At 40.8% G+C, this 24,488-nt stretch overlaps 1 protein-coding gene across 3 annotated transcripts in view; it reads right to left on the bottom strand.

Annotated features, from left to right (window-relative positions):
• Positions 1-24,488, bottom strand: part of LOC136881328 (sialin) — a 92,964-nt gene that overhangs the window by 51,349 nt on the left and 17,127 nt on the right. For all 3 annotated transcript variants that reach the window (XM_067154143.2, XM_067154144.2, XM_067154142.2), the window contains exons 2-3: positions 14,917-15,110; positions 5,204-5,437 (exon numbers count right to left, since the gene is read on the bottom strand). In XM_067154143.2, the coding sequence (XP_067010244.2) occupies positions 5,204-5,437; positions 14,917-15,096 (414 nt within the window). In that variant the 5' untranslated portion in view covers positions 15,097-15,110. The remainder of the gene's footprint in view (positions 1-5,203; positions 5,438-14,916; positions 15,111-24,488) is intronic.

Below are 24,488 nucleotides of genomic sequence, written 5' to 3'. Positions count from 1 at the left end.
TAGCGGAGAGATTGTGAACTCGACGTTCCTGGTTTTATGATCAAAACTCCGGCTCCCTTCGTGGCCTTGTGTTATTTATTTTATTATTATTTGGACTGTGTTATGCATCACTTGACCAAGCGCCAATTCTCAATTTTCGAGATATCTACACCACCTGGTAGCCGAGGCTTCAAACTACATGGAAAAAAATATTCGTACTCTCGAACATCATTTATATCGAAAATAAATCGATTAGGACCATGCGCCAATCTAAATATCGCCTGAAGATATTTCTGCATCAACTGACCAAAGAAACTCTCATGCAGTTGAATTTTGCATCACCTGACTAAACGACATTTGGCGGTCGCTTGGTCATGTTATGCGTATTGCTCCTTCCCGCCTTTTTATTCCTGTGACATCAGTGAAGTTTCTCCGTGATTGTCTACCGTCTTCATATCAACAAAATTATTTTGAGAGTGCTTAATAACACTATTCACTTCTGTTTTGGCATGGATCACTTTAGGTCTTCCTCAAGAGCCCATCGAATCGTCGAGTTAGCAAGGAAGGAAATCTACTTGCAAACATTATTACAGGTTAGTTGTTCAGTCTACATCACAGTACCACTAGCATACGGTACATGACAAATACATGTTACTTATGGATTGTTTTTCAAACAGTTTCACCATTCTATATCCTCTTCTCATTACGCAGGAAGATGAGCCGGATTTACATCCACAGACACCAGCTATTGCGACACCCGTTTACAAATCTCCAAAAGATGTCATTTTCTACAGCAGTCTGACTGAGCTGAGTCCAATGAAATGCTGTCATGCTACCCAAACTACTGTTCTGAGCTGTAATACAGCCACGACTAGCAATCTTCAGGATGATTATTCAGATTTAAAACTGAGATGCTCTAGTGATTTAAACTTTGTTGAGGGAAGAATGGATGCAACAACATTGTTGAAGGTAAGTACGATTTATTTAATGGAAAAGAAACACCATCATATCCTATAGCATTGCCAGGCAGATACTGTAGATTAGAGTCGGGTAAGGTTTTTCTAGGAAGAAATACATTCTTACTCCACAATATAGTGTTTCTGTTTTACAGGTAAATACACGGTCTGAAGATCAACAGCAGTCCGTTCCTGTATTACTGGACGAACATCACTTCTCTCATTCCCATACAGACGTTAGTTTCGATGATAGTAATGCTACTAATGAACATGTTGTTTTAGACTCCAACATCTCTAATTATGCGGCTAGCCAGACCCGTTATTCAACTCCTCAGCCGATGAATGAAGCATCTCAGATATTGGAAGCTCAAAATAATGATTCTCTGGGAGAAGGGAGACCAAGAAAAGGTCGGAAAAGAAAATATCAATTTCAGAATCGAAGAATTAGGAAGATGAAATGTGTTGAAAATGAAACCTATATCACACAGCGGGGATATCTTAAAGAACCCAAAGAATTTAGAGAATACATTTGTTCATATAAATGTCTGAACAAGATAGGAATTGATGCAGTGAAAGAAGAGTTTAAAAACTTCTATAGTACTACATCACACGATGCACAAACAGCTCTTATTTGTGCCATGGTAACAACAAAAGATGTCAAACGGAAGAGAGTGAAGGACTCCAACAAAAGAACAGCCACAAGAACTTACACCATCCGCGGTGTCAAAGTATGCAAAAGTTTCTTCTTGCAAACATTTAGGATCTCCAGTGGAAAGGTTCATCTGGCAATTAAGAAGATATAGTCACCAAGGGGCGTTGTGGATCGTCGTGGATTGGCTGGTGGAAGAAATAAACTCCCTGAAAATAAACTGAGAGAAGTCATAGACCACATAAAGAAGTTTCCACGTTACAAATCTCACTATAGGAGAAGCGATACACAAGCAGAATTTCTTGCCCCTGAAATAACGGTCAATGTCATGTATGATATGTACAAGGACGAGGTTTCAAATCCTGTATCAAAAGCAAGTTATAAGAAGATATTCCTCACGAAGTTCAACATCAAAAGGAAACCACTGAAAAAAGGACACATGCAATGTTTGTGACACATTGGAAGTTCAGATCCAAAACACAACTGGATGCGAAGCCGAGAATTTTAAATCAAAAACAGAAAATCATCTTGAACAAGCCAAAATTGCACAGGATATGAGATCATCGGACATGTCGAAGGCAAAAAAAGATGGCGCCCTGGAAGTTCTTTGTTTTGACCTAGAGAAAACCTTGCCATTGCCTAGAATTCCTACAAATACAGTCTTTTATAAAAGGCAGTTATGGCTTTATAACTTAGGAATACGCAGCGGTAAGGATGAAAGAGGACACTGCTATGTTTGGTTAGAGGGTGAGGCAGGCCGAGGGTCACAGGAGGTATCCTCATGCCTGATGAAATATTTAATGGAAGAGCTACCAGCTGTTGAAGAAGTAATCTTGTGGTCAGATTCCTGTGGAGGACAGAACCGAAACATAAAAATGGTTTTGATGTTAAAAGCTATCTTAGAACAGCATATCACAGTGAAAAAAATCACTCAACGTTTCCTTGTTGCAGGACACAGCTTTCTCCCCAATGATAGTGATTTCGGGGACATAGAATGTGCACTGAAACTTCAGCAAAGGTTGTATACAGCAGAGGACTACATCAATGTGATGAAATTTTGTAGGAAGAGGAATTCCTTAGTTGTTCACAGAATGAAGTCTGAGGATTTTAAAAGTACAGATTTACTTGAGAAACAAATCGTGAACCGGAAGACAAATAATTTGAGAGAGAAGATAAACTGGCTGAAAGTAAAAGAGATAGAGTTACATAAAGACAAACCATTTAGCATTTTCTTCAAGCAGGAATATAAAGGACAGCCAGTTGAAATAAACATTCAGAAGAAAAAAGCTGTTGGTCGTCCTTCACAAAATGGCGTGACCCACTATTTTAGCAATGTGTTAACACCTCTATGGCCGAATGGAAAACCCATTTCAGAAGCGAAGCTCAGCGACATACGCTCTTTGATGTCACTTATTCCAAAAGATGCCACTGATTTTTATCGTAAACTCTGCAGTCATCCGGGTATTGAAGACGATATTGATGGATTCGATTGCCAGGAACTTGATTTCATTGTTGAAGAGGAAACTTAGATGAAGCTGATGATACTTCCCATTCCTGTGTCAGATTGAACATTCTGAAGTTTATTTCAATTTCTGTTGTTAGTGATATCAAGTAGATAGACCGGCATAAGTGAAACCCATCTGTAAAATGTCAGTATGTAATAGTGAGGATAATATGTTTCTTTGTATGTATGCTAACGGTATTGTAGAATAATAAACAAAAGTTTTGTTCAACATTACTCATAAAACTATTTATACGTCTGTTTACCTAGATTATTACCCTTCCGTAGTAACAATCCCCAATGTAAAACATAAGTAAAAGCATAACATTAATATGCATCACATGACCAACCGACAAAATTGTCACTTGGTCAGTTGATGCGAAACAGAAAGAATGAATTACTTCCGAAATTTAAAATTGACTAAGCGACATTTTATGGAAAATCAGACACTTAATGACTTGCTATGCAGTTGGTGATTGGTCTGTAAATAGAACTGACCTTAGTCCTCCTTATGGTGAAAGAAATCTGCCAATTCATTCACGACTCGAATTTATATGCTAATAAACGCGTTCACGTCAATATCTCGAAATGACAATTTGGCGCTTGGTCAACACCGTCCATTTATTCTCTGGGGCCATCGAGGACCACATTATGTCTTGTTACATTTGGCAGTGAACTTTGCTTTCTTTTGAACCCAGAATTCCCTCATTCTTTCTGAGTGGGCCTGCTTGCCTTCCTCTGTCCAAAGGACAGTGTCCCCCCCCCCCCCCTTTTTGTCTCGGTTTAGCCAGTTCGTCACTATCGTTTTTCGAGAAAGGCCGCTGTCAAAGGCGTCTTCCGGTTTGATACGTAGCACGTGAAGGTCTTCTTTGGTGTTCCTAAACCAAGGCATCGTGGTTTTAAGTTTCGAATCAATTAAGTGAAACATCCGTTTGGACAACCCGTTTCTGTCCATTCGTTTGAGGTGACCGTCAAATTTCCTCTATTTTGTTATAGACGTCCTTGTTGAATCTTTTTTGGTGAATTCCATTCTTGTGGTCGGATCCCATGGTTTATTCTGCGTTCCTTTTTTATCCAGTTCTCTCCAGGAGCCCTTTATTGGCATTTAGGGATAGGGTTTCGGCTGCATACACAAGTACTGGCTTCAGAACCGTCTTATAGTGACGTATCTTAGAGATTTGGGAAGCATTTTTTGTTGTAGCTCATGCGTAACGTTTGGTAGTTTATATTTCAACTTTGCGTATTCGTTCCTTTATTCAGTCCATTTTTCATGATCATCAACACCTAGGTACTTAAATGTTCTACTCACCTGATATTCCCCGTATTTCGTCCGGAGTTTTGGCGGTGCGTCTTTGATGTTAGTTATTACTTCTGTTTATTTCAAACGATATCTGCAGAACAGTTTGTTCGGCGATTTCCTGTAATAGTTCGATTTGAATCCTAGCGGTCTCTACGCCGTTTAACAGAATGACGATATCACCGCAAAATCTAGACAGTCTACCATCATTCCCTTGGAGTGATTGATTGATTGATTGATTGATTGATTGATTGATTGATTGATTGATTGATTGATTGATTGATTGATTGATTGATTGATTGATTGATTGATTGATTGATTGATTGATTGATTGATTGATTGATTGATTGATCGATTGATTGATTGATTGATTGATTGATTGATTGATTGATTGATTGATTGATTGATTGATTGATTGATTGATTGATTGATTGATTGATTGATTGATTGATTGATTGATTGATTGATTGATTGATTGATTGATTGATTGATTGATTGATTGATTGATTGATTGATTGATTGATTGATTTATTTATTTATTTATTTATTTATTTATTTATTTATTTATTTATTTATTTATTTATTTATTTATTGTGCTTCAAACAGGTAGAAATCTAATTATGTGAAATACGTATACTATTACATTAAATGAAAGATCGGCTTAAGATAATAATGGCTCACACCACAAAGCCGACGTAAGAGCTGGGAGGTAGACAACTAAAACTGACATGAACATTTCAACTTGTTGATGATATCTGATTACAATACATGATAGACGTCTCGCATAATAACTTGAGTGGCTGTACCACGCCTTTTCTTACCGAGAAGGCACCTTGCAGTGCCCTCAGAGCCATGAAGGCCGTGGGGTGCAGGTTGGCCGCCAGAGGACAGAACAGCGCCAGTATCCCAGTAACCATTACTCCGAGAGCGTACACCCACCGACCACCGAGCTTGTCCGCCGTCCAGCCACCAAGCAACTGTGTGGCCACGTAGCCGTAGAAGTAGGAAGCCAGGATGTGTCCCTGCATCTCACCATCCCACTCGAACGTTCCACCCTGAAATACACACACAGATGAGAACTTGCTCTTTACATCACTTGTGGTGGCCTCCTGAGCATAAAATCATAGGATTTCCCCTTCCTCTCCATAGATGCATCACGAGGAAATGGCTAAAGATAATTTAATGAAAATCAGTACGTAAAGTTGGGGAAAGAGACACTATAATCTAGGCTATAAATAATTTTATTCACGCTCAGTGAAATGGTAGTTTAGGGGAAGGCAAAACAGGTAATCTCAAACATATATATCATTAGTGGTCGTATCGATACATACTACATCAGCAAAGTTATATAGAATTAATTATTCGATCATTTATATCTTTTTCTTTTTTTGCTATTTGCTTTACGTCGCACCGACACAGATAGGTCTTGTGGCGACGATGGGATAGGAAAGTCCTAGAAATGAGAAGGAAGTGGCCGTGGCCTTAATTAAGGTACAGCCCCAGCATTTGCCAGGTGTGAAAATGGGAAACCACGGAAAACCATCTTCAGGGCTACCGACAGTGTGGTTTGAACCCACTATCTCCCGATTACTGGATACTGACCGCACTTAAGCAACTGCAGCTATCGAGCTCGGTTTATATCTTTTTACAGTACCTGCTGTGATAACAGAGATATTCATGAATTTCGGTTTTTGTTGCTAAGTCCAGGTGAACAGAATTTGATGCAAATCGGTGTGTAAAGTCATGGGATAAGGCACTACAGTCTAGGATATACATAATGTTATTTACGCTGGATAAAATGCTAGTTTAGGGGAAGGCGCCTAAAATTTAATTTTTAAATACCTATGTTATTGGTCCTATCGAAAAGTGCTATATAACGAAAGTTATAGAAAATACAATTTCCGATCATTTATGTCTTATAAAGTTTTGCCGTATCGATTATGATAACAGAATTGACGAATTTAGACTTTTGTTGTTTAGTCCATATCAACGCCGAGCATTGCTTACTTGGAAATAGTGTTCACTCGTGTTAACTGCGATGGTTTTTGTTATGATTCCTTTAAGGTGTAAAACCGACTGGTCATCGGTACATATCAACAAGAAAAATTACGAATATGATCATAAAAATGAGAAAAAAACTGTAAAAGAACGATTGCTTGAAGAATAAGACTAAAGGGGGTATTGAAAGAAAAGTAAGGACTCCCTTTACATTAGATGCCCTAATATCACAGAGTCGGAAGAAAAACCAAAAAGTGAATTCCTACAATATCGAAAGCTCATAAAACTGATCAACAGTAACATTACATTGACCATTGTTTGTTGTGATGTGATTTGTCTCTCATACTGCCACTCATCTCCGATAAATGGGATTACAAATGGACTGTATCGCGATTTACCTGTCTATGACATTTAATAGGGTGAATCATGGGAGACTACTGGAAAAAATGAGTGGAATTAGACAAGACAAAAGAGTGACCGAATGGGTTGCTATATTTCTAGAAACTAGATCTCAGAGAATTAGAGTGGTCGAAGCTTTATCTCACTCTGCAATAATTAAGAGGGGAATTCCTGAAGGCAGTATTACTGGGCCTTTATGTTTCCTCATATATATGAATGATATGAGTAAAGAAGTGGAATCAGAGATAAGGCTTTTGCGGATGATGTTTTTCTGTGTGGATTAATAAATAAGTTACAAGACTATGAGCAACTTCAAAATGACCTCGATAATGTTGTAAGATGGACAGCGGGCAATGGTATGGTGATAAACGGGGTTAAAAGTCAGGTTGTGTATTCCACAAATAGGAAAAGTCCTCTCAGTTTTAATTACTGCGTTGATGGGGTGAAAGTTCCTTATGGGGATCACTGTAAGTACCTAGGTGTTAATATAAGGAAAGATCTTCACTGGGGTAATCACATAAATGGTACAGATTTCTGCACATGGTTATGAGGGTGTTTAGGGGTTGTAGTAAGGATGTGAAGGAGAGGGCATATAAGTCTCTGGTAAGACCCCAACTAGAGTATGGTTCCAGTGTATGGGACCCTCACCAGGATTACTTGATTCCAGAACTGGAAAAAATCCAAAGAAAAGCAGCTCGATTTGTTCTGGGTGATTTCCGACAAAAGAGTAGCGTTACCAAAATGTTGCAAAATTTGGGCTGGGAAGACTTGCGAGAAAGGAGACGAGCTGCTCGACTAACTGGTATGTTCCGAGCTGTCAGTGGCGAGATGGCGTGGGAGGACATCAGTAGACGAATAAGTTTGAGTGGTGTCTTTAAAAGTAGGAAAGATCACAGTATGAAGACAAAGCTGGAATTCAAGAGGACAAATTGGGGCAAATATTCGTTTATAGGAAGGGGAGTTAGGGATTAGAATAACTTACCAAGGGAGATATTCAATAAATTTCCAATTTCTTTGCTATCATTCAAGAAAAGGCTAGGGAAACAACAGATAGGGAATCTGCCACCTGGGCGACTGCCCTAAATGCAGATCAGTTCAATAAATTTCCAATTTCTTTGTTATCATTCAAGAAAAGGCTAGGGAAACAACAGATAGGGAATCTGCCACCTGGGCGACTGCCCTAAATGCAGATCAGTAGTAGTGATCACTGCTGCGTCCCGACTAAAACAACATGCCTGAATATTTGCCGAAAGTAGCTGAGGAGTTAGATAACTTTGCGCATGCTGTATGATTGTCCCGTCAATGATGGGCACTGCAGCTAATAATAATAATAAGATGAAGAATAAACGTTGTAAACAGCATTATGATTTTAATTATAGTTTAATGGTAAGTATCATAATTGGCTTCTGAGTATGGAGCTAAGGAGGGCAGTAGGATTTAGGAGCAATCACTATTGCCACTCAACAGTGTGACAACATATTACAACACATCAAAGGTTTTCGGCGACATATGGCCTGGGAAGGGAGCGGTCGTGGCCTTAATTAAGGTACATCCCCCAGCATTTGCCTGGTGTGAAATTGGGAAACCACGGAAAACCATCTTCAGGGCTCGCAATTTCCTCGTGGTCACCAAGTTTGCTTGGTTTCACTATTTAAATTAGTATACTGCGTGCGCAATCGTGCCGGGAACGCAAGAGTTTTCTTTTCACTTGTTTCTTACCGGTCGCCGTTATCTCATCTCAGACTGGAAGTTCGCGGCACAGCACCGCGTTATTTACTATTTAGGTTACTGTAGTAACGGTGACGAAGTACAACGGTTCTGAAGAAAATGTTACTTTATTTTTACACCTTCTTCTTCTTAATCTGCTTAAGCTCCAGGGTTGGTTTTTCCCACGGAATCAGCGATGGATCCCACCTCTAATGACTCAAAGGCAGTGTCCTGGAGCGTGAGAGTTTCGGTCGGGGATGAAACTGGGGAGGATGACCAGTACCTCGCCCAGGCGGCCTCATCTGCTATGCTGGACAAGGGCCTTTTGAGGGATGGGAAGATAGGAAGGAATAGACAAGAGAGAGGGAAGGAGGCAGCCGAAGCGTTGAGTTAGTACCATCCAGGCATTTGCCGGAGAAGAAGTGGGAAACACCGAGCTAATGGGCACGTAGCTGTCAGCTTTCATACGGGAGATAGTGGGTTCGATTTCCACTGACGGCAGCCCTGCAGATGGTTTTCCGTGGTTTCCCATTTTCACACCAGGCAAATGCTGGGTCTGTACCTCAATTAAGGCCACGGCCACTTCCTTCCCACTCCTAGCCCTTTCCTGTCCCATCGTCGCCACAAGACCTACCTGTGTCGGTGCGACGTAAAGCAACTTGTAACTTTTTCAATCTTACTATACCTTGTTTTTAGTTGTTTGGGAGGTATTGGGATATTAGTCAATTATTTTGTTTTTCAAAGGAGATCCTAAGCCCATTCTTTTCAGCTTATTGTTTCAAAAGATTTTCCTTTTATCTAATTATTATTATTAGAACTGTCGATCGATTAAAAATGTTGATCGGTTAACGGAATGCCTTTAATCGATTAATCGGTCGATTAATAGAATTTTAATCGGGTTCACACACACTACCTTTGATTGCTTTATACCTAATTGTAGAGCGTACGCTGCACACCGGAAATTGTCGTACTTTAGTCTCTCAACTCCTAGAATGATATTTCTTGCATTGACAGTGGAAACAACAACTTTGTCTTCCAAACCCCTTTCAACGAACTACATTTTCAAACTCTTCTGTGCAGTTAGCAGCAATGTAATATTGAAATACAATAATCCCCCATTTTAATAAATCCGGTGAGATGTAACCCCCAAGGAGCTACGGTTATATGTGGAAGACCAAAAATTCTCCGTTAGATTAACAAAGTCTGCTTTTCTCATTTCATCTAATAATTTTGACCTTTCTAAGTCATACAACTTGTATTTTTTACCATGTGTCTAGAGCGAAGATGGTGCGTGAGAAATGAGAGCTTCTCGTAAAACCTCTTCAATACCACGATCAGAAACAATAATGACCAGCCTACTATCCTGTACAATCCACTTTACTAGTTTATTCGTAAGTTCATTTTCCTTAACAGAGGACAGACTTCACTATTAGGTGCTCCAAAGTTGACTGAGAAGATGAAGTAGAATAGGCATTGATAGATACAGATACACTTTGGAAGGGGTGAATATCCTCAGGATGATATTGAAGACTACTTGTACTTTCAGCATAACTGAATGATTTTCCGCATTTCTTACACAAAATACTGTCTGTCTGTCACCTTTCAATAGTATTTCACCAAGTTTTCTTCTCATCGGTTCACAAGCCATATTTGTAACTGAAGTCCACAAACAATGATTGCGAATATAATTCTTCTGAATAACAACCACACACGAACCAGGGTTTAATTTGTCACATTTTCTACCGTGTCTTTCTAGCAATTGGTAACTGTCGATTCGCACATTACCTGGAAATTCTTCAATGACATTCTTCTCAAGTACCTTCCCCACATATACCCATTATGCAGTGTTGCTGGGTCTACAAATAAAAAATCGGTAAATTGTACTTAAACATTTCGGGAGTTTTAATGAAAATTTCGGTAGTTTCTCGAGCACTAAAATGTTATAATATAACTAATTAAAGAATGCAATAGTCATTTGAAGTTATTATGAGAGAAAAAAAGGCCTTTGCTGGCAAGATGTAGTGTTTACAGTGCACTGTGTCTTCTGGTACGGGATAGAATAAAATTGTTACTTTCATTGACCTGTCTCAGTCTTATACTTGACTTCGACAATATGAAAGTGGCTGAGGTATGAGTGATGCTAGTAATACCATTCCTTATGTAGCCAGTACCTGTTATGAATGGTGTGAAAATGTCGCTCATAGGGTCGGTTGGTGCACGCATTTCAGTGGGCTTGGCAGACTGATGTGCAATAGCAACTTCTGGCTCAGTGAGGAAAGCAATGGGAAACTACCTCACTCCTCATTTCCCTAGTACGCCTCTTCAGTGACACCTAGGACATCTATGACAGCTAATGGTGAACCTGTTGAGGATCCAACCAGTCTTCGGGCTGAATACCCAACATACATACATGAGAAAATAATATACAATTTCACTCACTCGTACTCTCTGGCCACTCTATTCTTCTTCTCCTTTTTCTCTTTCTTCTCCCACTCCTCCTGTAGACGTAGTTATTCATCAGGTGTAGAAATTGTATGCCAGTTCTGAAGTCGTAGCAGGATACAGATCTAGATGCGAGTCGGTGATTCCCCTTCGAATGGTGCAGTCAAGCCTGAGTTTTGAGTTCAATAAGAGGGGCAGAGATTACGTAAATCGAGACTAAAATTAATGCGGGGAAGTACTAACGAGTGATGTTATCGATAGAACATCACGCAGTAAGAAAAAGAAAGAGTTTTTCGTCACAAATATTAAGCACCATTTATCATTATTATTGTCCGACTCGTTGGCTGAACAGTCAGCGTACTGGCCTTCGGTTCATAGGGTCCCGGGTTCGATTCCCGGCCGGGTCGGGGATTTTAACCTTAATTGGTTAATTCCAATGGCACGGGGGCTGGGTGTGTGTGTTGTCTTCATCATGATTTCATCCTCATCACGACGCGCAGGTCACCTTCGGGTGTCGAATAGAAAGACCTGCACCTGGCGAGCCGAGCTTGTCTTCGGACACTCCCGGCACTAAAAGCCATACGCCATTTCATTTTTTTCATCATTATTATTTATTTTCCTTAAATTTTGATTAGAAGAAATTTCGGGAGAGATTTTGTTTTTTGTTTTTGGGCGGGGGGTTCCGGTGTGTTGTAAAGAAATCGGAAGATCTTCTGAAATTTCCGGAGACCTGGCAACACTGCCATTATGCCACCTGACTGTTTAGTAAAGGTCCGCAAATATACTACATTAGCCTGACGGGTATTTTCTCTTCAATAGTTGGTAAAAGCGATGGTCGTAACCCTCATTTTACAAGAAAGCAATTAAGGAGGTATTGTTGCTTTCATCTTTCTGAAAGAAAGATATGAACATCAGCTTATTTTAATGATCAGAGAATCATACAATAATTGAGGATAGCTCACCAAATGGCAAATGACAATACAATACACAGGTTTTGTGCCACGAAAAACGATTATTTTTTCCTGCGCCACACTACAATTTAAATTGGTTCGATTAGTCGGCTAAGGTACTGTACATTGATCGGTTAATCGGATTTGTAGATTAATCGGTTAATCTGTTCGACTAATTAATTAAATCGACAACTCTAATTATTATTACTATTATTATTATTATGAGAAAAGGCATTTGATAATGTTGATTGAACCAAGCTATTTGAGATTCTGAAGGTGATCGAGGTCAGATACCGAAAACGAAGAATTATCTACAATCTGTATAAAAATCAATTTGCGGTGATAAGAATCCAGGGCTTTGAGAAAGAAGCAGCAATCCAGAAAAGAGTGAGACAAGGTTGCAGTTTGCCCCCCTCCTTTTCAATGTTTATATAGAATAGGCAGTAAAGGAAATCAAAGAGCAATTTGGAAAGGGAATCACAATCCAAGGAGAGGAAACCAAAACCCTGAGATTTGGTGATGATATCGTTATATTTTCTAAGACTGCAGAAGATTTGGAGAAATTTCTGAATGGTATACATAGAGTCTTGGGTAAGAAGTACACGATGAAAAGAAATACGTCCAAAACGAAAGTAATGGAATGCAGTCGAACGAAGTAGGTGATGCAGGAAATATTAAATTAGGAAACGAAAACTTGAAGGAAGTAGATGAATATTGTTACTTGGGTAGTAAAATAACTAACGATGGCAGAAGTAAGGACGACATAAAATGCAGACTAGCACAAGCGAGGAAGAGCTTTCTTAAGAAAAGAAATTGCTCAATTAGAACATTGAGGTAGGAATTAGAAAGATGTTTTTGAAGACTTTCGTCTGGAGCGTGGCATTGTATGGAAGTGAAACATGGACGATAACTAGCTCAGAAAGAAAGAGAATAGAAGCTTTTGAAATGTGGTGTTACAGAAGAATGCTGAAGGTGAGATGGATAGATCAAATCACGAATAAAGAGATACTGAATCGAATTGGCGAGAGGAAATCGATTTGGCTAAATTTGATGAGAAGAAGAGATAGAATGATAGGACACATCTTAAGACACCCAGGACTTGTGCAGTTGGGGTTTTGAGGGAAGTGTAGGCGGTAAGAACGGTAGGGGTAGACCAAGGTATGAGTATGACAAGCGGATTAGAGCAGATGTAAGATGCAGCAGTTACGTAGAAATGAAAAAGTTAGCAGAGGATAGGGTGGCATGGAGAGCTGCATCAAACCAGTCTATGTACTGATGACTCAAACAACAACTTTATTATTATTATTATTATTATTATTATTATTATTATTATTATTAGCCATCCCTGAGGTGTAGGGGTAGCGTGCCTGTTTCTTATTCCCAGGCCGTGGGTTCGTTTTCCGGCCAGTTGAAAGATTTTAATTCTGGACTGAGGAGTAGAACGGGGTTCACTCGATACGAGTCCGAATCGTTGGCTGAATGGTCAGCGTACTGACCTTCGGTTCAGAGGGTCCCAGGTTCGATTCCCGGCTGGGTCGGGGAATTTAACCTTAATTGGTTAATTCCAATGGCCCTGGAGCTGGGTGTTTGTGATGTCCTCGACATCCCTGCAACTCACACACCACACATAACAGTATCCTCCACCACAATAACACGCAGTTTCCTACACATGGCCACGAACCTGCTACGCAGGCGTAGCAGGGGGAGAGGTGATACTCCCACGTGGCGCGTCCCAGGTGGCGGATAGGGGGGTCCTAACCGGCTTGCCGGCGGACTTGAGGGAAATAAAATACCTCTCGCGGACCAAACACACTACCCCCTGCGGGTGGGGGACGCACATGTAGAATACACCCGCGGTATCCCCTGCCTGTCGTAAGAGGCGACTAAAAGGGGCGACCAAGGGCTGACTGAATTAGAACCATGAAACTAATTTTGAATCGTACCATCACGCGGGGAACACCATGGGTTGCCTGTACTTGCGAGTAGTACCACTGTATTAGGTATGAAATAAGTTTGTGATTAGTAGCAGCTGGAGGGGGTTCTCCTGTGGGTTTCCAGTACCCGTGCGTCGTACCCATGTGAGCAACACCGCGGGTCTGGGCGTTGCCTGTGAGTTGTACCACTGTATGAGCGACACCGTGGGTCTGCGTTGGCTGTGATTGGTACCCACTCTGTGAGGAACACCACGGGATGTGTGGTTAGTACACCTAGGTGAGGAACATTATCGGTCTGCGTTGGCTATGAGTGGCGCCATTGTGTGAGAAACACCATAGGTCTGCGTTCCCTGTACGAAGTGCAAACCTTGTGAGTAGTACCTTCTTGTGTGGAACACCGTGAGTCTTCGCTGCTTTTGATTAGTACCCCGACATGACTAATACCATGGTTCTACTTTACTCGTGACATGTACCATTCTGTGGGGCCTTAGACATGGATTTTGCACCCCTTTAGACATCAAGCATCCTTGTGCTTTATAAGTGGTCCCTTGGTCAGTAATACTATTATTTTCGATCTTTTTTTAAGTCTGATCCACTGTTTTTTTGTTTGTTTGTTTGTTTGGTTGGTTGGTTGGTTGGTTGGTTGGTTGGTAGCTTTTTGTTGGGTTCATGTCCATCAAATCATTGTTCATGACAATTTTTATTTTATTTTGGTCAGTGGATGTATTTGACCTTTTTGTTATTTCATTTCGTACCATTAGGGGCCGATGACCTCGATGTTAGGCCCCTTTAAACAACAAGCATCATCATCATCATCATCCTACACATGGCAGAGGCCGCCCACCCTCATCGGAGGGTCTGCCTTGCAAGGGGTGCACTCGGCTAGAAATAGCCACACGAAAAAAAATGATACGAGATTTTCTCAAGCTCTTAGTTACATGAAGAAAGCGCACAGTGAGAAGATGATAGGCAAACACTGGTTGCAATGGTTACTGTCGGTGTGAGATTGATGGCACTAATTCTAGGTATACACCCAGCCCCAAAACAGATCCATGTAAATAGTGAAGTTTAGAGAATTCCTGCTTTTTATTAATATTTATATACCTGCCCAGTCTCTTCAGATTCTTCCTCTCCCCCGGGACAAGTATCTTCTGTTGAAATGTTGGTGTTATTGGAGCCATCACTGTGACCATGGGGCTTCACCATGGCAACGATAGCAACGGAGAGCATCACCTTGATGATGTAGTTGAGGGCCACGCCGCAGAACAGCATGGCTGCCAGCATGTACCGCAGACATCCTGTAGGTAATAATAATAATAATAATAAGAATAATTACCCAACAAGGGCAGGAGAGGAAAAGAAACGGCAGAGCTTAGGCTACTGAACAAATGACCACACAAAAGCTTAAAATTTTGAAGGTAAGTTAATTCCAGTAGAGTTGCCGCACTTTTTATATTTTTTGTTATATATCCGTAGATTTATTTTAAAAATTGTTGCAAGTTGGTAGAAATTTTTTTAAAAATATTTACATTAGACCAGAGTTGATCAAAACGTACGTAGTTGAAAATAAACGGGAGAAAGGAAAGAACAAATAATTGTTGCATCAGCGGCGTATCTCCCTGGAATCCGGTATAGGTGCCCACTTTGCTCGGGAGAGATGCCGCAAGTAAAATAATCAAGAGCAAATTCAAATTTAAGCTAATTTCTTCAACTTGAATATAACTCTCTGACTTAGTACATGAACAGATTTGGAACCTTTTCCCGTTATCACAGAATCAGGTGGTTGTTAGCCTGCACTCGAAACTTATCCTTATCCATGTTAAAAACACTCTCTGGTCTATCAAATACATTTTTGTCTCTGAAAATAATGTAAGTGTATATAATAACAACAATGTTAACAATGAAAGCAATAAAATAAGGTACCTATATACTTCAAGAATGGTGAGGCAATAAAATATTCTAATAAAATCCCGGTATCCTCTGAATAGTATTGAATATTTCCCGATCGCTTTCAGAATCTGACAGCAATGACTCATTTCTGCCTCATTGTTGCGCGGTAACTCTTCCAACTATCAAGTAGAGACGCCGCACCCTCCTGTTGTTGTAAATCGAGGCCAACATGGCCAAAAATAAGCTTATTATCAATTAGAATTTTGCTTTTGACTGAAAACGACTGATTTAAGCATTTGCAACCAATTTAATATTCAATAAATGAACACAAGAAAACACTTCGTTAGGAGGAAACATGTACTTTCCGCAAGATATTGGCTATAATTGGAGTAATATACGAGCAACTTTCATCACACTCGCTGACAATAGTTCTTCCTTGGAAACTGTAAAACCACACACACTGCCGTCTAACTCTAACGATGGGAACATCTGCCTACAGTGTATGCGGCATCTGTACCGGATTTACCTTACACGGGCGGAAATAAATTTCCGAACACCGAGAAGGGGTTGTGTCAGATTAATAATAATAATAATAATGTTATTTGCTTTACGTCCCACTAACTACTTTTTAAGGTCTTCGGAGACGCCGAGGTGCCGGAATTTAGTCCCGCAGGATTTCTTTAACGTGCCAGTAAATTTACCGACACGGGGCTGTCATATTTGATCACCTTCAAATATCACCGGACTGAGTCAGGATCGACCCTGCCAAGTTGGGGTTAGAAGGCCAGCGCCTTAACCGTCTGAGCCACTCAGCCCGGCTGTGTCAGATTAATGAACGCTGGTAGACATGTTTATACATCTGAAAGATGACGTTGGTTCAATTTCCCGTAAATTACATTAGCGTGGCGGTAGTAGCGGCCCCATGACGTTGAACATTAGGTTTGCTTTAAATACGGGCTATACTGCGCGAGAGCGTTAGTTACCTGTGAGATTGGACGGAGTGACTGTGAGTGAGTCAAGAATGCCTTTACGACGCCGAAGAGACCATTATCAACAGCTCACTGCGGTTGAAAGAGGCCGTATAATTGAGCTACATGAAGGTGGATTTTCCTATTGCGTTATTGCAGAATGACTTAGCAGGAAGGTCTCCACTGCGCATGCGTGCTAGCAGCGGTGGTGACGAGAAGGTACGCTCGCAAGAAGAACGGGCTCCGGACGTCCAACGGGGTGACACTTCATAGGGAGCGTCCGAAGCAGTTCTGAGATGGGCCAATCGATCTCCGCCAACTAATGAAAACTAAAATTCTCTTTTAGAGGGTTAATTTAGAAGGCACAGGTTGGTATTACACATTCAGTTGCGTGGTACAGCAAATTCAAAACAACACCGTTATCGTTGCGCGCGAAGGGACCTTGGTCGTACGGTATGTAATAGTGCTTGTTGGACGAAAATTTGTTGAGATTCTTTCGCATTGAACGAGATTTTTGATCCAGTTTTTTGAGAGTATGGTGTGAAATTATAATTATGCGCGTTCTTAGTGTGAAGAAATAGTATTATGGTCATGAACGTACTTCACATTGAACTACCTAGCTGTTGCGAGTAAACGTCTGTGTGATTGTGCTTCTTACCTGCTGTTTGGAATAAATAAATTCAAAATATAAACTGTGTGCATTATGCTCTGTATTACTTTCATCCTTTCCTTCTCGTGTTTTCCATTCCCATACATAAAAGTCGTGGGAAGGGTTCAACGAACGAACGAAAGAATGAGGTTATGTTAGATCGTGATTTAGGCAAGTATGGGCGTTTTGGGGTTTTATATGAATTGCATTAACATTTTCAGTAATCAATGTTGCATTTATCACTTAATAGATGTATATTTACATTAAAATGCGAACGGTGAAACAACGATACAAACTAGCGTTATAACAGTATTGCCAAGATACAAATACGGTAATTGCAATTTACTTTTCAAGTACAAGACACGAGAGAAGCTTTAGATACAACTTTCCTACCGAAATACAATCATTATCTCTATCACAATTAAAATTTTAACAAAGTAACAACTATCATCATCGTGTTTACTACGAGGTACTATCGTGGGATTTATTTCCTTATGTTGGCAGAGAGAAAGTGGCCACTGTAGCTTCCATGACCTGTTTTCTCAGCCAACTTTATTATACAGGAGTGACGGATCTATTTCTCTTATATGATCCTTGCGGACGTCCACGTAACACCACCGAGAGGGAGGACCGCCGTATTCGGCGTATGGCTGTGGCGCACAGCAATTCGAGCGGCAGTTTGCACCACAATGCCGCAACGAACTGTTCGAAATCGGTTACTTGAAGGACAGCTCCGATCCAGACGCCCTGCGGCGTGCATTCCATTTACCCTATACCACCGTCGTCTGCGACTTCAGTGGTGTCAAACGGGATCTCATTGGAGGACGGAGTGGAGGTCCGTTATCTGTTCTGATGAAAGCCGGTTCTGCCTTGGTTCCAGCACTGCCTTCGTAATGTACAGGCCGTACTGTAGAAAACGCGCTAACCCAATCAGCTGATCACTTGAGGCGAGCTACGCGAATGTTACAAATTGTACTTGTGAATGTAATCCATAAGGATTGGTGGCATTCTTTGGATAATTGTGACCGTTGAGGGACAGAAATGTATATTTAAGTATATTGCATGTTTTTCTTTAAATTTATCACATCAGGATTTACATAAACAGCTGTTATTAAAATAATGAGACCTCATAGCTTAGGTTAGGCATGGTATCTTCACGTGGTGAGTAATGTAAATTCAAGGGACGTAATACACTCGTGTAAATTATTCATTGAATTGTTATCGTATATCACGTTTACGTCGAAATATAATATGCTACAAATTTAAATACAGTGTGTGAAAGTACGCATTTGCCACAGTGCTAAGAACTTGTGTGTGCCACTGAGAAAATACAACTATGCAAGTAAATAGACATTAATATTTTCATTTTCTTCTTATGGGGGCAGGTTACCTTTATGAAAAACGAGAATCCCAACTCAAAAAATACCTGTTACGAAGAATAAAGGTGTATGTTTCACTGATTTTCCAGAGCTGATGATGAGTTCTGCTTTTGACATTCTTGTTACACAGATTTACGGCAGAGCGTTTTATTGTTGATACAGAACAAGTATAAAAATGGACAGTAACCAATGGAGCCTACATATGTTTATTTCTTGGTTTCGTAATGTTGAGTACGCGCTACTTTTTCTCCTCAACTTAATGCGAGTAAAAACCATTCCTCGGCAGTTTCCGTGAATGTGGGAAGTAACTAATAGATCTGGCTGTTCAGTGCATTAATATTTGGGAAAACATGGGCTATTCCTAAACAAGAAATGATACAAATATTTGTATAAAGAAAGGGTCTCGTGAAAGCCTTCGAAGGAAAGTGCCAGAAGTTTCAACAACAACAAAAAGCCAAGAAAGTTACTGCATTTATGGCCATCTAGAGGTATGGATATAAAGTTTTTTATTGCACGTTTGTTATCTCCATATTTGTATTAATTCATAATAATAATTTGTTGGGTACATTAACGAGCAAAACCCTCAAGCTTTGACCGCGTAGATCGTACTTCAAACCTACTTCTACTAAAATTACATAGACTTGACTTACGAGTTTCGATGCGATTACAGGTTTTAGTGATCTCACCTTAATATTAATACAATATTTGTAAATATTTCGTGATTACAAAATGTATAGACGCATCATGTCCTTGTATTACACGGTTCGGGCGGAGGAAACAGTTCGCCTCTTTGTGTGACGTCATCGGAGGTACAGTACGGCCTGTACATTACGAAGGCAGTGGTTCCAGTGACGGCCGTGTGTTGGTTAGAAGGAGGCGAGGTGAGCGCCTGCATTCCACCTGTCTGCGGCGTCGACACACTGGACCTACACCGAGAGTTCTGGTCTGGGAAGCAATTTCCTATGGCAGCAGGAGCACTCTCGTGGTTATCCCACGCACCCTGACTGCAGATATGTACGTCCGTCTGGTGATCATGAGCGGCATTGCCGGCGATGTTTTCAACAGGGTAATGCACGCCCCATGCCGCTTTTGTAACCCAACGTCCTCTATAGAGTGTCGCATGTTGTCTTGGCCTGCTCGATCCCCGATATGTCCCCAATCGAGCACATATGGGACACCGTTGGACGATAACTCCAGTGTCATACACAACCGACATTAACCGTCTCTGTATTGACCGACCAAATGCAACAGGTGTGAAACTCCATCCCACAATCCGGCGCCTGTACGACTCAATGCATGCACGTTTGCATGCCTGCATTCAACAGTCAGGCAATTACACCGGTTATTAATGGACCAGCATGGCACATTTGGGATAGCTTTTCTCGCTGGATATTAACCTGTAGTATTGTACCTTTAATCAATGAAGTATGTTACCTCGACAAATTATTGCCAAAATTTACGTGTTCTACATTCATTATTTCATGGTGTTTGATTTTTTTTCCGCCAGTGTATTTTTTAAATGACAACACATAATCGGGCTGATCAGTGGTCGCTTAGTAAGCGGGACTGTTAAGCCATGGGGTTTGGTTTGGTTTGGTTTGGTTTGGTTTGGTTTGGTTTGGTTTGGTTTGGTTTGGTTTGGTTTGGTTTGGTTTGGTTTGGTTTGGTTTGGTTTTTTAAATATAACATTCTGGATATAGAACTTTAACCTTTATTGCCCTTCCATCATTTATCCAGAAAGTAATTCCTGTATTCGTACCCATTCTGCGAACGGGATTTTACAAATTGAAAATAGCCAGTACGTTCTCCGTGCTTCAGTTCACATGTTGACATGTTAAACAGATTTTTTTCTGGAAGCATGTGGTGGTAATGTGAAGTACGATAAAGTTGAACCTAATCGAGACAGAATGAGGACGATTACTGAATGTATAGTACGGTACAATTCTTTGTTCAAAGTTGTGCAGAAATTGACCCTGCTTCTAAGTGACATACTGTAATCCCTATGTCCGCTAGTGTAGCACTGCAACTGAAAACCCACGAAACCTACTGTTGATGAGCGATTAATCAATGAATCGGGTGGGAGCGGCAAAATAACACCCACGGTAACCCATACCTATCGTAAATGGGTCCCAGAGGCTCTTGGAAGCGTGGATTGGCGACCACGGGGCCCTTAGCTGAGTCCTATCATTGCTTCCAGTTAATTGTACAAGGCTCCTCACTTTCATCTATCCTTTGATCAACTCTTGTTCATTACTGACACCGACGGTACTAGGTGACGACGCCTATGCTGTCTTTTATTTTCACGCCATTTGTGGCCCTTGTCTTCCTTTGGCCGATACCTTCATTTTTCGAAGTGTCGGATGTCGATCCCTTCCATTTTTTCCCTCTGATTAATGGTAATAGAGGATCGTTGCCCACTGTACTTTCTCTTTAAACAATAATCACCGATCAATAAATGAATCTTCATTGATCTGCATTTAAGGCAGTCACCCAGGAGGTAGATTCCCTATCAGTTGTTTACCAAGACTTCAAAAAATTCAGAATGTTATCGAACATTTCCCTTAATAAACTATTCCATTCCCTACTTCCTCTTCATACTTTTCCCGCAGTTTGTCCTCTTGAATTCCAATAATATTTCCTACCTTTGAAAGCTCTACTGAAGCTTATCCGTCTACTAACACCATTCCACGCTGTCTCTCCACTGACAGCTGGAAACATACTGCTTAGTCGAGCAGCTCGCCTCTTTTCTCCCAGATCTTTCCAGCCCAAACCTAGCAACATTTTCGTAACATTTCTCTTTTGTCGGAAATTACCCACAATATATCGCACTGCTTTCTTTGAATCGGTTCCAGTTATCGTATCAAACAATACTGGTGCGAGTCCCTTACACTGCAACCATACTCTATAGCTGCGGTCTTACCAGAGACTTACTCACTCTCTTTCCTCACACTCTTACTACAACCCATACATACCCTCATAACAATATGAAGAGATCTGTAATCTTTATTTACAACCTACAGAGCAAGTGGTTAGTGTCGCGCAGTTGTGAGATTGCATTTGGGAGATAGTGGGCGGCAGTCCTGAATATGGTTTTCCGTGGTTTCCCATTTTCACAGCAGGCAAAATTAAAGCCACGGCCGTTTCTTTCCCACTCCTAGCGCTTCCCTATCATATCGTCGCCGTAAGACCTATCTGTATCGGTGGGACGCAAAGCAAATCGAACAAAAAAGCCCTCCTTAATGTAGCCTAATTACCCAAATGAAGAACTTTCCTTATGTTAACACCTATGATATCATCATTATCTGCCCTATCGAAAAAAAGCAAAATCTATATTTTAGTTTTCCTGTAAACCCACCTTGAATTGACGCTGAAGAGATATTCACTGAGCATCTCATGAGAATCAATTTTTCGTATTTCCGACATTATTCGCTGTACGATAAATGTGTATATGGCGTAAACGATCGGATTTGCAATTCTCACAACTTTCGGTAAATAATATTTTTTGATAGATCTAATATAAATGGGCCAACGGCCGTAGCCGTGTTGAAACACCGTATCCCGTGAGATCTCCGAAGTTAAGCAACACTGGGCGTGGTCAGGAGTTAAATGGGTTGCCACGCGCTGTTGGTTGGGGGTAAGGGAATGGAGGAGCGGAAAGGAACTGGCCACCCAACCGCACGCAAACTCCGGCTCAGGAACACCTCTGCGGAGGTTCGGACCTGCCTTCGGGCAGAATAACCCTTACCTTACCTTAATATTAATGGAGATACTGTTTTGATTTTCTTATAAATCCCAACTGTATGCGATGACTTTGAAGTCAAGTGCACCTGACGACACAACCCTGAATGGGTAGATTCCAAATACAAAGTTTGGTTGACATATGCCAAGCCAAACAGATAGACAGATACCGAAAGTGAAAAAAGAAAAAAACACTTGGATAACCAGTATTATGTATGAGACGAATAGTTATCAAGAAAAAATGCTCAAATAATAATTTTACATCCTTAAGATTTCAGTTAGACCTATACGGATTTTTACTGCTGACTTCACGGGCTACTGCATCGTCAAGGTAACACAATATGCTCGTTACTTCCGTGTCAGATGGTATGAGGAAGTCGTGTCGGTCAGCTGATAGCCGGAAGCGGTGACTCGTTAACAACTGGACAACGATAAACATCTGCAATAATAAAGTGGTTGACTCTAGGAGGTTTGATGATGACAATTTTAATCCACAGTCTGTTTCCAGTCATTCGACCGGGTCAGGATTGGAGTGAATAGAGCCTCTATCTATAGAGCGTTCCAACCTTAAATTGCAGTACAGCAGTAATGGGATAATTCCGTCTCTTTCCTTCTCCCATGTTTTGCGGGTAGCGCTGTCCTACTCCAATGCAGCGGGTTTGCCAAATATCCGTGAATCAGAATGTTATCGGTTAAAATGGGTGAATATCGTGCTATATACTGTGACCGTGAGGCCACAGATGACTGACAGGTGTTGGTCTGGCTTGTGTTCGCTTGTCGGCGAGATGGGGTGTGCGCGACCTTGGGCGAGGACGAGAACGAGTTTTTTTTACGAGAAGAGGGCGGCCGGTTGACTAACAGAATAAAAAAAATGAAGGTTGGCGAGAGAAAGGAGGCCAGCGTGTGTCACTTGTAATTGCGAGGAACGATATGAATGAAATACTTATAATATCTTTGGTGGTGACGTGCATAAGTACGGAAGGCTCAAGGATTAAATTAAAATAAACTGGATAAATAATAGCACATTTAGAGGATATAAATTAAAGACTAAAATTTTGAAATAATTTACACGACCTTGTGGCTAAAATGGTGATGAAGTTGTGTGTTCATATGGTAGAAGAATTTAGTACCTAAATTGACTTTACTTCCGTGCATGTGCACCAGACACGATATTTAAGTCATGTGATACGAGTACTCACTCTCACTCACCCTGACGTGTTCCTGGACTATCATCGTCAGTCGCTCAGAGCCCTTGACAGCAAGATTTTCAACGTGGAACGTCGTGAATACTGTCGTCAAGAACAGTGGCTTCACTCCTGTGCTCTACACCTCTGATAATTGTATTCAACTTAGAACAGTGCTGTGATCAGACGTCGAATGTGCAGATATTAATCCCTTAAGTACGTGTCATTTCCAAAATACAGTTACGTGTGTGTTTGGAGTTTATTCTAAAGCACTTTGTGTAAGTTTCAGCTTTCTCACGAGTGGACGCGGAAGACGTGGACGTGATCATTTCCAGAAGAGGACGGAACTTCGCATTATGGATTACCAGTGCTTCACCATGAAGTTCTAAACCTTCGACCACCGTCGGCGGCGTCGGGATGCAGATCCTTTCATCCTAGCATGGCTGATTGAGAACCCAGACTTCCAGACGTGAAGATTTCTCCTTAAGTTAAGTCGATTACGTCTCATTTATATCTGTTCTATGTAGTTTTGTTCTATTCTTTCTTTCTTCTTAGTAAGCTATTTTGACACATTTTATGGTTGTATATTTGCTCGAGTATATCGTAAAACTGACACATGCGATTGCTTCATAACCATGTGGCCATGAATTTGACAGTGAGGGTTCTGATAGAGTTATCCATGTGTTATCGACACCATCTTTGCTTACTGAGTGAATTTCGTCACGAATATGAATTAATTTATGTTCGATGGATTTAAGGGTAGGATATTTCGTCCATATTTTCAATATTTTCCTTGTAATAGAACTTCTACTTGTACCTCGTGTTTGAGATAACGTGTCATCGGGATATTGAGTCTGAATTCTATGTA

This window comes from Anabrus simplex, chromosome 9, assembly GCF_040414725.1.
Source record: "Anabrus simplex isolate iqAnaSimp1 chromosome 9, ASM4041472v1, whole genome shotgun sequence".
NCBI lineage: Eukaryota > Metazoa > Arthropoda > Insecta > Orthoptera > Tettigoniidae > Anabrus > Anabrus simplex.
This window is presented reverse-complemented; position numbering and strand designations above follow the sequence as displayed.